The sequence below is a fragment of the Aedes aegypti genome, chromosome 3 (assembly GCF_002204515.2).
Source record: "Aedes aegypti strain LVP_AGWG chromosome 3, AaegL5.0 Primary Assembly, whole genome shotgun sequence".
Taxonomy (NCBI): domain Eukaryota; kingdom Metazoa; phylum Arthropoda; class Insecta; order Diptera; family Culicidae; genus Aedes; species Aedes aegypti.
Window position 1 is genome coordinate 123,681,487 of NC_035109.1, and position 19,714 is coordinate 123,701,200.

The 19,714-nt window shown below is 34.2% G+C and overlaps 1 protein-coding gene across 2 annotated transcripts in view; it reads right to left on the minus strand.

The window, feature by feature from the left end:
* The window catches only part of LOC5577087, a 392,448-nt gene that overhangs the window by 219,639 nt on the left and 153,095 nt on the right, over window positions 1-19,714 (minus strand). For both annotated transcript variants that reach the window (XM_021851308.1, XM_021851307.1), the window contains one exon: window positions 12,388-12,487. In XM_021851308.1, coding sequence (XP_021707000.1) covers window positions 12,388-12,487 — 100 coding nt within the window. The remainder of the gene's footprint in view (window positions 1-12,387; window positions 12,488-19,714) is intronic.

Below are 19,714 nucleotides of genomic sequence, written 5' to 3' on the forward strand. Positions count from 1 at the left end.
AGAAGCTTGCATTGCCTTGGACGAAGGCTTGCAAATGAGGAAAAACCTACCTTAATATTTTCGTTAATTTCCTTGAAGCGTGTATACGCTTCTTTCAAAGTAGTCATCATTAATCGTTTTTGGATTGCTTGACGCTTTCCATCTTTTTTTACAGATACATAATCTTTTTGGCCAGGCATAGCTCTACTTACTTCATCGTCTTCAAAATATTGAATTATTTTTTCTTTTGTCTCATCTGTTAATGAAGTACTCGACCTAGCATTTTTGGTTGCAAGACAGTTATTTTTGAATTGTTTTGCCTCTTTTGCTGTATTTCTATTGGTTTTGAACTCATCAATGGCGTCTTGAATAGACCACGAGCTTGGCAGCATCGACAAAATCAATAATTTTTCTTTCCTTGTCGTGGCTAGATTCGAGAACCTTTCCTTCATATTCATAATTACCTCATCGTAGTCTGTATTTTCCACATCCTCAGGTCCTAATTTGAAGAGGTTTCTTCGTACAGCTTCGTTGATTTCACGGTATTTTTTCTCGGGATAATTGACGTAACCCATCTTCGTCCATTTAATCGGAGTCACTTTTATTCCAGCTATCTCTTCGTTGAAGCGTTCGATGTTGACCTTCTGGATGCACTCATCTTTTGATTGATTTGTTGAAACAGATGTCGCTGATGGTACCGTGGCAAGACTATCTGCACTTGGTACTTCTGGTAACTCCTCAGTTGTTGTCGGTGCATCTAGTAATTCCTCAGTTGTTGTTGTTTTCGAACTTCCTGCAACCTGATCCACCGATGATGTACAGATTGCCCGTTTTTCAACGTTCAAACGGCAGGACGTACAAATGCGTAAATTTGTATTCAATGTAGACATTAGAGCATAACCAGCCGCTTTCAGTTTATCTATGGTACTTTCGGTGAGATTTTGTAGCTCTTTCGAACACTTTTTTTTCTGCAAACGGCATGCAACAGTTGAGAAAGCGACTACTCATGTTGCTCGTTAGATTTTAATAAACAAAATCACTTTTAAGTTTTTACTGACTAGTTTGGTGTCGTTTGCTTGACTGAAGAAACATTTTACAATTAAATCTTTTATAACCATAGTGGTAGTATATTTTTAGCTTTTTCGTGAGTATGTTCATGGTATGTACCTATCATGTTTTTGATGTTGTTGAAGTTACTCGCTTTCTCCCAAATATGATTAACAAAGTCTATTCTCTACCAAGGCGGGTCTATACCCAGGTGTAATCAGATTTTAACTTTGTTGAGAAAACCAGCGCCGAGAAATCCGACCTGCTTTACGTATACTAGATCACCTGGGTATAGACCCGCCTTGTTCTCTACGAGGTAAACTTTTTGCAGGTAAACTAGTCGTATACCTGTATAGAAAACTTTTTTTGTAGCTTTTGTCTTCAGTATTAGATTTCTTATAGGTTTCTTTTATCAAAAGGTTTCAACACTATTGAGAGAATTTTTCTTCAGTTACGTACAATAAAAAATATGACACTATCAAGACTTTAGATCACAACACTGGATCGCGTCTAACTTTCTAATAGATGCTATAATAGTTATGAATAATTAAATAAAATATCATGAAAACAACTTGTTAACCTCATGTGGTACCCTTAACAAAAAATTCAGCAACAAACTGCGGTCCTAAAAAAAATTAACAATGAAAAAAAAAAAAAATTCACTAAGTGTCAAATTTGTGAAATATTTGAAATGTCATAACTTTTTTGTTTATTGGCTTACCATCACCAAATTTTTATGGTAGATAGCTAATATAATGGACCGTTTTCTTTCAAAAAATTACGTTGGTATTCCGATAGGGTTTTGAGATATTTGAGTTTTTGTGACAAAATTGATGTTTTTTAATGCAAAAAAAAAAAATTTTTTACTGTGTTTATTTTTTTTGGAATCTTTATTTAGTTGTCTAACTTTGTTTCTTTAGTTGTCTAACAATCGAACGAACCGTTTTTGCTGTGCAGCTTTTTGAATATTTTTGAACCATTTTCACATACACCCTTTTGAAAAGTTAGTCGAGACTCAACTTGAAGATTTGATATCGGAAAATGACGATTTAGATGGAACTGAAAAACTGTGCAAAGTTTCAGATATTTTTGAAATGGTCGATCAGAATCGACTTGCATGCCTCCGTGGAATCCCTCAATGGTGAATGCATTCCGATATAATTTCTGATACCCTAAAGTGGTCTTCTAAGAAATTGTAAATTTTCAAAACAATATATCTTGAAAACTAAAAAACATACGTAGCTAAAATTTGACAGTAAACATAAAATTTTTTGAACTTTAAAGAAAAAATGAGAACAGCAGTAGCCCCTTTGGTTCCAAGGCTTGCAAAATTCGAAAAAACGGAAATTATTGTTATTTTTTCATGTTAAAAAACATTTGTTTGAAATTTTATATTTTTCCCGAAAAGTTAAAATCTTTAGCTCTCATTTCGTCCAAAAAGATTGAAAATCGGTCGAACGGTTCAAAAGTTATATTTTTTTCTATAAAATAAAAATTTTGCAAAATCGCGATTTTTCTGGTCACCCTATTTCGGAAATGGTCACCCTAATCAAAAAATCCAAAAACACGTGTATCCTTGTTTCGGATAAGGAACAAAATAGCAAATTTTCACGGAATTCAATGACCCACTAAATCGGTTTTTCATGGAATGGCTGTACATAGGAGTTTTTTCTTATGATTGTTCTTATTCTACAGCTATTTTTAAATTGGAGGACTCGACGTTTCATTTTACCCAATTTTGGTAGAATATTTAAGATAAATGTGTTCGTTTATTGCCCAAAGTTGGAACCATATTGATCTATTGAATTTAGTTTTCTTCTATAATATTATTATTCTATGGAAAAAATGCTCACAATTGCTACCATTGTTGAATTCATTACACTGTTCGACAAAAATTTTTTTTTGGCTGGATCAGGCACGCGGTTATATGGGTCTTGAAGTGCAAGAAAAGTGTAGAAAAAGGCCGTTTTCAAATGATTTGCAGCACCCCTGGATTAGTTTTTGACAAAGTTTGAAAATTTTGCATTTTTCATCAAAAAAAGCGTAATAAGCAAAATATCAATATATTTTCAAATTCAATTATTCAACCATTGAATTAGTCAAATCAATATTTTTTAGCCCTAGATCGCTTCAGGGAAACGTGCACCATTTCAGAAGAATATTGGCATCATTTTTATATATGAATTTGGAATGTTAACGATCATTAAACAAGCATATGAGGATGTGCACCATATAAATACTACTTATTTTTCTATTCCACACATCTGGTTCATTATATAATAATTATTATAGGTTCAAGAAGACGCATGATTATGATTTATTTCTTTGCTCCATTTAATAAAGCAATGAGCAATGCAATCCAGTAACATTTGAGTTCAACAAGGATACGACTACGGAAAATTGATGTGTCTGTGATGTGATGTGATGTGAATATATGGGCTGGTTGGTATAATAAACTCTCAGCAGAAAAACAAAATATATATAGGTTGGACACTGACATGTAAGTGGTCTTACATGCGCTAGTCGGTTTATGTCTGTAAAAAAATGTGATAACATTGTTATTTGCAATTTCTAAATCTTTCGATAGGTACTCATTAATAATTGTTTACTTATCGTGACATTCATTTTCCTCGGAATATCCCTAGGAAAATTACAGAATAACATAAAATAGCAACAAATAATTTAGTAATTATCATTATCACATTTTTTGCGAAAGCCGCTCAGGCAGGCATGAGCTCTTTTTGATTCAGTCAAAAATCATTTGTGAATCAATACTAATCATTTGTGAAAATTGATTTAGTGGTAACATGCCTGCTTCTTACTTGTAAGATGAAACAATTTCTGGTTAAACCATTTCCGATATTTTTTTTTTATTTTTCGGTTCTAAATTTCACATGTTTTTTTGGCAATTTTAATCAAACTTTCAGTTTTGAGATTTGGAATGAATTTCACAAATAATTGCGATATATTCAAAATGAGTAAAACACTTGTTTTTCTATGTCTTTTTGTTAAAAGAAAGAAAAATAGAAATTACGAGAAGTTTCGCAAAATTGTTTATCACAAATGTATGGATAAATTGTTTCTTCACTTAATTGAAAAGCATTTTTACTCGTTTCGAGGATATGGGAATGGGGGCTCATAAATGGACACGTTTGTCCTTATATGGGAGACGAGTTTAAAATTAACCTTAATGGTCGACTTCTTAATGTTTCCAATATGCTTACAACTAAACCCATTTGAAGAGAACATCTCATTGAACAAGAAAGTAACGCTCCATTTGAAAATTTGATTAAAATTGCTGAAAAATATGTAAAATGTAGAACCAACAAAAAAAAAAAACGGAAATGGTTTAACCAGAAATTGTATCATCTTACAAGTAAGAAGTAGGCATGTTACCACTAAATCAGTTTTCACAAATTATTAGTATTGTGCGCAAACTGAATCAAAAAGATCTCATGCCTGCTTGAGTGGCTGTCAAATGATGTCACAAAAAATGTGGAATTGTTGATTACTGAATTATTGGTTGCTATTTTACGTTAGTCTGTAATTTCTAGGGATATTCTGATAACAAATGGACCTCACGATAAGTAATCTATTCTTAATGAGTACCTTTAAAAATCTTTGGAAATCGCAAATAACATTATTATGACATTTTTCACGGACTTCGCCATCGGCTCCTGATAAACCGACTAGCTCATGTAAGACCACTTACATGTCAGTGTCCAACCTAATTTTGTATTACTGCCAAGAGTTTATTAGACCAACCAGCCCATATAAACATAACAGACACATCAATTTTCCGTATTCGTATCCTTGTTGAAATCAAATGTTACTGGATTGCATTGCTCATTGCTTTATAAAATGGAACAAAAAATTAAATCCTAATCAAGCGTCTTCTTGAACCTACAATAATTATTATATAATGAACCAGATGTGTGGAATAGAAAAATAAGTAGTATTTATATGGTGCACATCCTCATATGCTTGTTTAATGATCGTTAACATTCCAAATTCATATATAAAAATGATGCCAATATTCTTCTGAAATGGTGCACGTTTCCCTGAAGCGATCTAGGGCTAAAAAATATTGATTTGACTAATTCAATGGTTGAATAATTGAATTTGAAAATATATTGATATTTTGCTTATTACGCTTTTTTTGATGAAAAATGCAAAATTTTCAAACTTTGTCAAAAACTAATCCAGGGGTGCTGCAAATCATTTGAAAACGGCCTCTTTCTACACTTTTCTTGCACTTCAAGACCCATATAACCGCGTCCCTGATCCAGCCAAAAAAAATTTTTTGTCGAACAGTGTTATTCTCTAAAAATGTCATCATTCTACATATATAACTGCTGATCTTCATCAAATGGTAACTTCCAGTGTGAGTGCTTGGAACCTTTATTATGGGGGAAGGGAATCTTTAAATATTCTCCAAGTAATTTTTCTAGAATTATTTTCAGGGAATCCATCAGCAGTTTTACCTGTGATTGCATCAAAAGTTCAACAAGAAATTCATCCTGGGATTGTATCAGGAATTCCTACAGGGATTCCATCAGGAATTCCACCAGGAGTTCTTGTAGGTAATACTCTTGGAATATCTTTTGGAACCCTACCAAAATTCTTTTATGGATTTCATTGGTACTTCATGATATTACCAGGCGTTCCTCCAGAAATTTAATCAAGAGTGGTCCAATGATTTAACAAGGAATTCCTGTAAGAATTCCTTTAGAAATCCCTTCCGAAAATGCACCTGGAATTTCTCATGGTATTCCACCAGAAATTTCTCTATCAAAATTTACTTCTAGGAATCCATCAGTAGTACCTATAGGGATCAGGAGTTATTCTGGGGAATTAAACACAAGATCATCAGGAGATTCTTCTAGATTCAATCATGAATTTCACGAAGCATTCGTTCATGAGTTCCTTCAGGATTTCTATCAGGAGTCCTTTTAGGGATTCTATCGGAAGTTCCTCTATAAATTCCATCGCGATTTCCTCTAGGGATTCCATCAGTGTTCTTCTGGAGATTTCTTCAGATGTTCTAGGGATTCCATCAGGAACTCTTCCAGGAATTCATCCAGAGATTCCATCAGAAGTTCTTCCAGGGATTGGAACCTGGAACTTTTTTTTTTCTTTATTAGAGAGACTTTCAGCCCGAGGCTGGTTCGTCTCTGACAAACCTGGAACTCATTCTAGGGATTCCAACATGAGCTCCTCTAGCAATTCCATTAGAAGTTTCTCCAGGAGTTCTACCATAAGTTCTTCTTGAAATTTCATCAAAAGTTCCTCCAATGATTCCATCAGAAGTTCCTTCAAGAACATATTCAGAAATTCATCCAAGGATTCTATCAGGAGTTCCTCCAGGGATTCCATTATGAGTTTTTATAGGTATTCTTTCAGAAGTACCAATAGGGATTCCATCAGAGCCCTTCTGAGGATTTCATCTGGAGGCCCTGCAGGGATTCCTTCAGAGATTTTACCTAGAATTTCACCAGGAGTTCTATCAGGAGTTCCTTCAGTGCTTATATCAGGAGTTCCTCGAGGAATTCCATCAGGGTTTTTTTCTAGGGATATCATAAGGAATTGCTATAGGGAATTTATCAGGATTTCCATCAGTAACCAGGAATTCCTACAGAATTTTCATCAGGAGTTCCTCCAAGGATTCCATCAGGAGTTTATATAGGGATTCTGTGATTCTTTCAAGGATTTTATCAGGAGTTCCTTAAGAGATATGGTTTTCTTTTCGATTATATCATGCCATTATGATTATATGACTTTCATACATTTTACATTAAATGATAATCCTTAATCAACCCATACTTTCCAATTTGATTATTTTTTATGTGCTTTTCATTCGATGCACTTGATTTTCGCAATCTTATAGTCAGATTTTAATGAACATTGTACGGCAAGAACACAGTGTTTTATTATATTACGTTCCAGCAAATCACACCAAATTTTTTTTGGACCCGTGATATATTCAAGAAATTACTGTTATATCACCGAAGTTGTGCTAGAATTTTCACCAGAAGAATCTACCAGAGTTTCGCCCGAAGTTCTACCATAAAATACTTGAAAGGTTTTATTAGGATTTACCTTCAGGGTTATCAAAAATTCCTCCAGGGAATCAACTGATATTTACTCAGAGGATTGAACGAAACATCTCTCTGAATACTTTCAGGATGAATTCCTAGAGAAACACCTGGAAGATATTTTTGGGAAAATTTCTTAAAAAAAAACCATGGAGCTATTTCTTGAAAAATCCTTGGAGATATCTGGAGACATCAATGGAGAAATTCCTTAATATATTTATGGAAGAATTATAAAAGCAATCCCTGAAGGAGTTCCTTAAGGATTCGCTGAAGGATTTTTCCTAGTGGATTTCTTGGAAAAAAATCTTTCAAGAAATACTGGAAGAAATTGATGGAGAAATTCTTTCAGGAATCCTCGGAGAAATTTATGTGTAGATTATTGAAATAATTCCTGCAGAAGTACAGGGACGAATGCCTTGTAGGGTCTCTTCAGAGATACAAGAAGGAATCATCAGTGGAATAATAAAGGAATTTATTAAAGATTTCCGAGAAGAGTTCAGGAGGATAACCTTGGGGAACCTCTCAAACAATTTTAAGCGGAATCTCAAGAGGAATTCTTGCTGTTATCCAGTGTAGGAAGTTTTGATGGATTCTTTTGCAGTATTTCTCGTGCAATCCTTGAAGGTTTCCTTGGAGGAATTCTTGGTGGAATCCCTGGAGGAACTCCTTGATGAATCCTTGGATAAATTTTGGGTAGAATCATTGTAAGAGTTCCTGGAGTAAATCTCTTCTGTAGACATTTTTGAAGGATTTTCTGGTTTTCTGGTGGAGTTTTTTTTTATGAAACCCATTTATTGAGGTGACGATGAATCGAAGCCAAACCTCAAATTTTCAAGAGCACGAATCTGGAGAACCAAACATCCGTTTGAGTTGAAAACTTAATCGATTGGTCACCACCAGCTAGTGACCAATCGATTAAGTTTTCATTTAAAACGGATGTTTGGTTCTCCAGATTTGTGCTCTTGAAAATTTGAGGTTTGGCTTCGATTCATCTTCACCTTAATTTCTCGGAAAGAATTTCTTGAACAAATTCTAGAAAAAAAATCCTGGTGGAATTTCTGAAGCAACTCCTTGTGAAATTTAAGGAGGAATCCTAGGATAAAGCCATGAAAAAAGCTCTGGTGAACTCCTAGGGGGAATTTCTGGTGATGAATTACTTTAGAAATCTCTTGAGAAGTATCTGAAAGAATTCATGACGTAATGCCGCGCGTTACGCGATGCAACCCTTGAAACTAACTTCTAGAGAATCTTTAATGAAATTGTTATAGCAATCTCTGGAGGAATTCTTGTACGCAGCTATGGAGTCAGCTCTGAAGAATTACTGAAGAAGTTACTTGTGGAATTTTTCGGATTGATCTTTGAAGGAATCAGTGGAGAAAATCCTCATTATTTTGTAGAGGATCCTTTGAAGGAATCTCTGGAAGTATGCCACCTGAAGGTACACGGGTAAAAATCAGAATCCAAAATCATAATTATGCACCCGGATATCATGATTCCAGTGTGTTTTCATCTCATGAAAATACACCATGATTTAGACTCACGATATCATGAGTCAGATTGTCGTAATGTGACACAAGTTGCAGCTGAGTGCTTGAAATCGTGCATCGCATGTTTGAAAATCATGATTCACGCATCCATTTCGAATCTATTTATATTTCTGTCAGTCAACCCGATAAAATGAAAACAAAAAAAAAACAAAATATGGAAGAGCAAGATTTGTACCAAGAACCTTCTGATTGAGAGCCACGCACTTTACCACATAATCCAATCTATCGTGATGAATGATGGGTGATCGATGCGAATGACTTGAAGCAAAGTGCACCGCTTTGTGATGTCGCTCTGAATGTTGCGTTTATGAAGAATCATGATTATGACTCCAGGAACCATGATTTGTCGTCCTGATATCATGGCCTAACCAATTTATGAATTTCATGACTTGTAAAACATGGTGTGGGAATCAGATTTTTATCCGTGTATAGCTGAAAGGTTTTTTTTATTCTCAATTTTACTAATACAGTTAACTCTCCCTTACTCGATATTCCGTATCTCGATATCGAGTTAGAGAACCATAGTAAAAGTTGGTTTTCATGGCTAACTCGATGGTCCCTTGGATCGCAGTTGCACTGGTTTTGTGTTCTGTAACTCGATACCTCCCTAACTCGATGGTCCCTTTAATATGGAGTATGGGATAGTTAACTGTATTCTAATGGGAAACGCATTTCGTCATTGGACATCACTTGAGCGAGGATCGATTGAAATGTTGTACTAGAGTACAACGCCTAAATTCACACTATTTTATTACCTAATCTATTTTTAGATCTGATGAGTTCGCTTTCAGACAGCCGTGATGTTAGACGGGTGGGCTCGTGTTGTTCTTGAGCTTACTGACGAAGTTTTTGTTGAGAATTGTTGGGAATCGAACCCGTGACCATCCGCTTATACAGCGAACGTGTAGCCAACTACGCCACGTTGCCCCCTATGAAGGATTTTCCTCGGATGAATTTCTGGTTAAATCTGTGGATACATTTCTAGAGGAATTATTGATAAAATTCATGGTAGAATCTCAGGAAAATTTTTTGCTGGTATCCTTAGCATGTATTACTGTCCAACTCATTGATTCCTGTAAAAATTTCAAAGTGGATAAACTAGAGGAAACCACTTACAGATTCTGGATATAATGTTCGGAAAAAAATTCATAGCCATATCTATGATTGCTCAGAATACTCCCCGACAGAGACCCCTCATAATTTGAGTTTTGTTGGAATACTTCGTGTGGACTATAACTAGAATTCCTCATCAATATCCATTTCTTCAGGTACCGTCGTTGGGGGTGACAATGGGTCAAAAAGGGATATGTGCGATTTATGTTTTGAATAACTATCGCAATTTAACTCCAATAAACTTCAAATTTGGTGTGTATGTACTTTGATGGTACATTAACAACTGTTCAAAACATTGAAGACAAATATTTGTTCACAGCGGCACCACAAGTGAATGAAAAATGACCCAATCTCACCCCATAGAGGGGGTGACATTGGGTCACTGTTATTGAAAAAACTTGTTTTTGAGAATATGATTTCAAAACCATTCACAACTGAAAAATCTTGACAAAAAACGATGCAAACAAGACAAAAAGATATCTAAGATGTTTCACAAGTATGAAAAACCCACTTAAAAGAAAGATTATACTGAAAATTGAAGAGCTATGAAAAAAAAATATGGAAATCCAACATTTATCGTCAAGTTTACATAAATTTTGTTGTTTTTTCCCTCAAAGTCTCATCCCCATTGCTATAAAGCCCATTCAGTTTCCCCAAAGGTGTACTGAAACAGTGATTATTTTAAACCTTCGCAAATAGTTAAATTTCGGTGCGATATTCCACGATCAATAAATTGCAGGCAGAAGTTGACGTCATAATCCCAGTATTTCAGCGATCCAACTCATTTGTACTTCCGTGAGATATTTCTATAATATGAAAACACTGATAAATAATCATATTTCGAAAAAAACACCCTTTTGATACAAATTTACGATGTTGCTGCGCACGAGACACAGTTGCTGGTTTGAGAAGTTGTCAAAATGCGTTGTATTGTTATTCAATGCACGGAATACTCAACTAGACTTGTTTGATGTTTCAGAGATGCTGTATTTGGAAAGAATAAACACATCTTAATGAAAGAAAGAACACCCGGCACCGTAAAATGTCAAAAAAGTGGACTTGGAATTTCATTTACTATCGTTCTTGCTTGACCCAATCTCACCTCCGTTTTCAATGTTTTGATTCCGGAAAATACCTGTGATGTGTACTGAAAAGACCTTCAACATTCTACTAATACAACGATAGAGGCTAGAGTACACGAGTGATACTTTGTACAGGAGAAATTTTATGTTGTAAATTTTATCTAGTTTCAACATGCAAGTTTATTGATGTAGTACATAAAAACTACTATTTCTAAAAAGGTATATTGTTATGAATTATGTGTAATAATATGTTCCCTAACATATGAATTATTAATTTTAGTAATATCAGCGTTATTAGCTGAAATATTTCACAAAACATATTTTTCCGTTTTGACCCAATCTCACCCGCTAGACCCATTGTCACCCCCATCGACGGTACTTAAATTTTGAAAGTTCTGCTCTTCTTTACTACGATTAATGTTAAAAAAATCGTAGAAATATTCTTCCCCAAAGCCACAGGTTTAAAAAAAAATAACAATCGCTAATTCACTAGACTTGCCGAGATCATTCAAAACATGCGAAGAAATATCGTGTTGCTGCAACAAACTTTGACAGCCGGTCAAACGGTTGGATCAGCATAAATCGGTTTGACTCACTTGTGGGGGCGGAGTCAATGTTGGTCAAACCATCTGAGCGTCAGTAGGCTGCATTAGGCAATAAGGCTATGAGGGCTTTCCGCAATAGGGCTAATAATAAAAAGTCTCGCACAGCTTATGATCTCGCCCTAAAAATCATTGGTAATCAAATGTGCAGCTCGTTGCTTTTGAGCAAATGAATGATGAAAGACGAAAGCCATCGTACCATAGCTAAAAAACGTAAAAATCCATTGATTTGTTCAGTTACAACAAGCAGGACACTTGGTTACCAATGGTTTTTAGGGCGAGATCAAAATTTAAGCAAGAAGTTTGCATGGAACTGAAACGGACGGATAATCTAAACGTGCAAGTGCTAGCGGAGCTCTACATGTTCTTTTGTAATCGAACGGTTACTTCAATCACGAATCGTTAAAAGCTCATGGAAAAAAAGCAGTTGGTAGCAGCTGTCTATATCCTTCTAATCCGGTAAAGCTCAATAAAGCTATTATAAACATTTTACTACTACTGATAGAGGAATTCAAACCTTATTAAAATTGAAAGCGTTTCATAACACGCATACCTATACTTAATTCGTTTAATGCGTTCATTTTTCAGGATTTGATAACACTGTCTAATAGAAGTACAATTTAAAGTCTAACACCATAACATCAGCATCGCGTTATGCTGTTCCACTTGCGTGAGGTATTTGTACACTGAAATGAATCCTTGAGTCAGTACCACAAGACGTTTTCGTCTGAAAAAGAACTCCAACGTCGCGCATTTCAATCATCATCCCAAAGGACGTAATAAAGTATTTGCAATTTATATCACAAAAATGATTTCGAAAACTTTGCTAATGAATTCAAATTAGACAGAATAAAAGAAACAAATCTGAGAAAATGTGAAGACAACTTAAAATACCCTCCCCGTCTCGGAGCTCCACACTTACCTGCAGCGAACAGAATTGCCTCGGTCCAATTAAACTGCTGTGATATACTTTTGACGGCGAATGACACCGTCTCGAAGGATGGCACAAACTTTTCGGTTTGCTGAAACGATACAGAAGAGAAGGCGGAAAACGACGGAGTTAGCTTTGTTTGCAATTAATATGACTGCACTATGGAGAGAAAGACAGACCAACAGCGATTCATCATCATCTCAGTTTTCAGTTCACTGAAATGCACTGTGTTGAATCATCTGCTTAATTATCCAAGGGAATAATTCATATGGATTATGTTTTGGGCTGAGTTGTCCTCCGGAAAAACCGGAAAACTTTCTGCGGCGCAAAGTTTACCATTACGCTGCGTTGCGTTGGCGATCCCAGGTGAAATGCCGTTCCATAGAAAAAAGTTTCTTGTTACCTGCTCTTGTACAGAGTTGGCATCTTATTATGAACCCTTTTCCGTCCTTTACCAATTAAAAGTTGTTTTCACATTCAAGGGAGAGTGAAATTTGATGTAAAAGTTCATTCAATGTTTAGAAAGTCTTTTTAATGCGAATGCCCTTCTTACATAACAAGAAAATAAGAAATTTGTCTCTAGGAAATTTTACGTCTGGCATTTTGGATCTCAAGCATGGCAAAATAAGAACAAGCAATTAAATATGGCTCGAATTTGAGTATGATTTGTTTTTTATTGGATTTGGATAGGCATCAGGAAACACGATGGTTCTATCAGACGCTCAACGCATCCCGAAATACCAAGCCGAGATGTACAGGGATAAGGATGGGAGCATCTTGACGGACGAACGTAAGGTGATCGAAAGATGGAAGCAGCACTTCAGTGAACTACTGAATGTCACTGAGAGCGAAGTGAAAAGTGAAGGCCAGGGATTGCCAATGTTTGTTGTGTTTTCAGGCAAATCCTTAAGGTGAAGATGAATCGAAGCCAAACTTCAAATTTTCAAGAGCACGGATCTGAAGAATCAAACATCCGTTTAAACTGAAAACTTAATCGATTAGTCAGTAGCTGGTGGTGACCAATCGATTAGGTTTTCAGCACAAACGGATGTTTGGTTCTTCAGATCCGTGTTCTTGAAAATTTGAAGTTTGGCTTCGATTCATCTTCACCTTAATCTACTGTCATTTGCGCAAAGTCTTCATCGAAAACTTTTGCAATATCGTGGCCAATTTTCAATATAACGTTGTTTCGAAACATTTAATCAGCAAACAAAATTGGAGCGGAAAACATTTCCCAAAAGCAAAGCCACTCCCGAGAAAAAACATGAACCGTGCAAAGCCCTTAAAACCCACCCACCGTCATCGGTTGAGGTTCCCATTCGGAATGCGGACAATTTGCTAAATTATGCAAAATTTGAAACAGAAACAGGAGCCAAAGCGATACCCACAAAAGAGTTGGTAAGTATCATGTTTCCAGTGCTTCTTACGTGCCGGAAAGCTTTATTCAAACAATGTGGCAGAGAAAAGAATGGGAAAAGTGATCCGCTTTTCCACAGTTGCTATCATGAGCGCCTTTAGAATAAGGATGGGTGATTAGGGGAAACCGAAGTGAGTGAGTGTCGTCTGACCGCACGTGTTTCTGTGTGTGTGTGTTGGGGAAGAAAAGGGCTTACAGTTTGCTGTGAATTTATACTGTTTAAATCGGTAGAGTGAGGAAAACGTTCGGAAGTGGTATCGAGAATGTGTCTTGTAATACGACAATCCTTGAATAATCAGCTTACGTTTGTTACATTGGTACAGCATATTTATAAATATAGGTTCGGTAGTAATCATTCAATCATATTGTAGGAAGAGAAGAAGGGATAAAGATCTAGTGATGCAATTTTTCCTTTTGGTGTTTTTGGATTCATATCGAAAAAAGAATTGAAGATCATGGTGAGCAGAAACTGGTACATATAATATCCGGATTTTATTTTGCTTGTGTGATTTGACGCTCAACTTTCAAGATTTTTCAACAGCAGAAAAAGCACATAAACATCATTCAACGCATAAGAATCATGATGTCCAAAAGTAAAAAAGATCTAGAACCGCTGACTACAAAGCACTACTATTGCTGGATTCTTGAAACTGGATCCGACAGGGCTCCAGGAAAAACTCCATGATTTCCACCAAAGGTGTCTCTAAAAATTACACCAGTAATTCTTCCAGAAAGTCATTTATGGATTTCCTCAGGAATTTCATCAAAGATTCCCGCTTGCAATTGCCCAAGGAAGTCGTTCAAGAATTCTACCAGAGCACCAAACCATCTACCAGAGATTCGTCCACGAAATGCACTTGTGATTTTTTCAGGAACTTCACCAGGTATTCTTTTGTGAATTTCACTAGGGAATTTTACAAGGCATTCCTCTGTGAATTCCACTATGGATTTTACCAATAACTCAGTCATAGATTCCATTAGGAACTCCACCAGGCATATACCAGGAATTATTCATAGACTTTTTCCACGAATTCCACCCGGGGTTCCGTCAAAAAGTTCACTACGACTATAATTACAATATTGGATTCCTCCAGACATTATATAGACTTTATATCAGGACCATGCTGAGGGTCGTGGGTTCGAATCCCGCTGGTCGAGGATCTTTTCGGGTTGGAAATTTTCTCGATTCCCAGGGCATAGAGTATCTTCGTACCTGCCACACGATATACGCATGCAAAAATGGCCATTGGCACAGTAAGCTCTCAGTTAACACTTGTCCGCCTAAGATATTCGTCACTTACACGGACGACGAAGCCTCAAAATCAGTTGGAACGCTAAATTCAACCCACTATATCTCGGCTGTCCTAAGCCCGATTTACAAAATTTTAGCACCTACAGAAATGTATGGGCTTCTAGATTCATGTCAGATTTTTGAAATATTTTTGGGAACTACTGTTTGATTTGTAGTACTTAAAACACCGGAGCAAGTCCTAAAAAAATTTCTAACCGGCGGAAATTTGTAGATAACTAGAATTTATCGCGATAGCCTATAGATTTTTTTATAGTATGATGATCGTTTTAGTGTAATCTAACAATTGGCATTAAATTTTTGATTGTTAGCCGTTCAAAGAACTACAATATATTCACAAAACTGCGTAGAATACAGAAAAAATACATTTTCAATTATAACTTGAAATTCATCGCGATGACCCAAACATTTTATGATCTTAAAATATACTCATATGTAAGGCCATCAAATTTGTAGAACACTGATAACAAATTTCTGTTGTGAAAACTACAATATTTTCACAAAATAGTGAAAAATACAGGAAAATACAGGTTTTCTACAGTAATTTCATATGTATCGCAATGAATGATCAGTTTTATAATTTTAATCTCTTTGTTTATTCATGAGAAACAAATTTCCTGAAAACCGTTGATCGCTGTTTGTTCAAAGAACTACAATACATTCACAAAACTGCGTAGAATACAGAAAAATATACATTTTCAACTATAACTTGAAATTTATCGCGATGACCCAAACATTTTATGATCTTAAAATATACTGATATTTAAGGCCATCACATTCGCAGAACACTGATAATGAATTTCTGTTGCGTAAGCTACAATATTTTCACAAAATAGTGAAAAATACAGGAAAATACAGGTTTTCTACAGTAATTTCATATTTATCGCAATGACTCATCAGTTTTATAATTTTAAACTCTTTGTATGTTCATGAGAAACAAATTTCCTGAAAATCGTTGATCGCTGTTTGTTCAAAGAAGTACAATATATTCACAAAACTGCGTAGAATACAGAAAAAAATACATTTTCAATTATAACTTGAAATTTATCGCGATGACCCAAACGTTTTATGATCTTAAAATATTCTCATACTTAAGGCCATCAAATTTGCAGAACACTGATAATAAATTTCTGTTGGAAAAACTACAATATTTTCACAAAATAGTGAAAAATACAGGAAAATACAGGTTTTCTACAGTAATTTCATATTTATCGCAATGAGTCATCAGTTTTATAATTTTAATCTCATTGTTTGTTCATGAGAAACAAATTTTCTGAACATTTTTGATCGCTGTTTGTTCAAAGAACTACAATATATTCACAAAACTGCGTAGAATACAGAAAAATATACATTTTCAACTATAACTTGAAATTTATCGCGATGACCCAAACATTTTATGATCTTAAAATATACTGATATTTAAGGCCATCACATTCGCAGAACACTGATAATGAATTTCTTTTGGGTAAGCTACAATATTTTCACAAAATAGTGAAAAATACATGAAAATACAGGTTTTCTGCAGTAATTTCATATATATCGCAATGAATCATCAGTTTTATAATTTTAAACTCATTGTTTGTTCATGAGAAACAAGTTTCCTGAGCATCGTTGATCGCTGTTTGTTCAAAGAACTACAATATATTCACAAAACTGAGTAGAATACAGGAAAAAAATACATTTTCAACTATAACTTGAAATTCATCGCTATGACCCAAACGTTTTATGATCTTATAATATAATCATATTTAAGGCCATCAAATTTGCAGAACACTGATAATGAATTTCTGTTGGAAAATGCAGAAAAATGCAGGTTTTCTACATTAATTTCATATTTATCGCAATGACTCATCAGTTTTATAATTTTGATCTCTTTGTATGTTCATGAGAAACAAATTTTCTGAACATCGTTGATAGCTGTTTGTTCGAAGAACTACAATGCTTTCACAAAATCTTGTATTGTAATTTTCTGTATTAAATTCTGAAATTTCTTCTACAATTTATTGGTTGTCTCTAAACCTTATCAATTTAAAGACAATGCTTCAATTGTGAGATATAAAAATAAACATATTTTAAAACATTTTTGATGTTTTTCAAAGAACGACAACTTTTTCGCAAAACTGTGAATAATGCAGGAAAAATACGATCTTAACAACAGTTTGATTTTTTTGCAATGATCCATGGGTTTTTTTATTTTAAAATATTCTCATATTTAGGGTTGTCAAGTTTGCACAACATAATAGATGAAATTTTATTGAAAGAACTACAATATTTTCACAAATTACCGTATAATACAAAAATATTCTGTTGCTACCGAAGTTTGAACATTTTATCATCTGTATAATTTTCTAAATTGTTGTAAATTTTCAAGAAAAATAAATGTGCTCGAAAATCATGTATCATACAGAAACATTTAAAATTTCTCCTGTAATTTCAAAATTGCTGCATTTTCTTATAATCTTCACGGTTTAGAATTTTTCAGATTCATATATAAATTGATAGAACACAACAACAAACGTTGAATGTTAAAACGTCGAAAGGAATAACACATCGAAAAGAAAAAAAATATCGAATTATTTATTCTTTCGGAAGAGAATAATTCTTCCAAGATCATTTCGTTCTCTTCCAATTCCCACCTTTCGACGTTTTGTCAGGCAAATGCAAATAACTGATTGCCTCCAGACCATATAATTTTAAGAGTTTGGAGCATAATTATATATAAAAGTAAATATATCTACAGAACATTTTTAGTGATTTCTGAAGAACTAAAACATTTACACAAAACTGTGGAAAATACCAGAAAAGTTAGATCGTAATAAAAACCTGAAATTGATCACAATGTTCCATGGATTTTATGATTTGTTAATGTTAAATAAAATGTTTTCGTAAGCATGTATAAATTAACCGATGAAATTTCGTTAGAAAACTTCAATATTTTCACAAAATACCATGTAATACAAGAATATACTATTGCTTTTCTTGTTTCATATTATTCAAGATGACTAATTGATTTTATTATTCGAAACCGTTATTAAGTTTTAAAAAAAAACAAACTTTCTCAACAATTATAATGGCTATTTGCTCTAAGAACTATCAATATTTTCACAAAATCACGAATAATACAGAACAGTTTCTGACTATGGTTGCGTTTTCATAATAGTTGTTTTTACGATTTGAAATATTCTCAACATAATAAATATAAAAAATAGAATAGTTATTATTTCTGTTTTCAAAGCACGACAAACAGTTTACAAAATTGGTAATATAACAATTTCTATTTATTGATAATATTTGCACAATATTGTATTATTATTTATTATAACAGAAATGGGGCCCAAATAGCCGTAGCGGTAAACGCGCAGCTATTCAGCAAGACCAAGCTGAGGGTCGTGGGTTCGAATCCCACCGGTCGAGGATCTTTTCGGGTTGGAAATTTTCTCGACATCCCAGGGCATAGAGTATCTTCGTACCTGCCACACGATATACACATGCAAAAATGGTCAATTGGCATTAGTTAATAACTTTGGAAGTGCTCATAAGAACACTAAGCTGAGAAGCAGGCTTTGTCCCAGTTGGGATGTGACGCCAGAAAGAAGAAGAAGAAGAACAGAAGTATATCAGATTTCCGTTGCAATATAATAATTGTGGCAAGGAGTTATCATTTTAATGATTTTATTATATTTTTTCATATTATAAACCATAAATTAACAGAGCAAATTTTATAGTTTCTCCAAAGCATTAAACCATTCTCAAAAAATTGTAAATAATACAGAAAAATACCTTCAACAATCTTACTTCATATTCACCGCAACGACCCATAGATTTTGTGGGTTTAAACTATTCTCATATTTGAGACTTACAACTACAAATTGTAGCTAATCCATTATTGTCGCAATGACATCATTTTTCAATTTACTTATAATAACGCAATTAATGATATTTTACTTACATGGATGACGGTGTTAAAAAAAGTTGATCGCTTCAACCCTAGTTTGTCCTTATTTGTAGATTCATGTGCGGTTATAGAAATGTGCTTGGAATCTATTGTTTGATTTGTAGTACTACAAACACTGGAGCTAGTCTATAAAAATTTAGCGTTTGTTTGTACACAACTTGGAACTTATCTAACAATGAAGTTCGAATTTATATTAACAAACATTTTTCATTGTAATTTGTACATTTAACGAATTACAACATATATATTAAACTGCGTAGCATATGGCAGAAAAAAAAAGTGTCAGCAATAGTTTAAAATAATCGCTATTACCCATGAATTTTACAATTTATAAATTTTCTCATATCTAGTGTAGTTTGATATTCATTGCGATGACGCATTGATTTTATTAATTCAAACCATTTTCATGTTCACGAGAAAAGAATATAAATGAAAATTGATACGTGTTCGTTCAAAGAACTAACATATTTTCATTAAATAATTTATTCAAAACTAAGGACTCTTTTGTAATTTAATAATTTCACGCAATGACCTATATTTTATGGTTCAAAACTTTCTCATAAAAAAACAAGAACATATTTGATGCCATCTATCGAATAACCTATAATAAGAATTAAGAATAAAAATATAAAGGTAA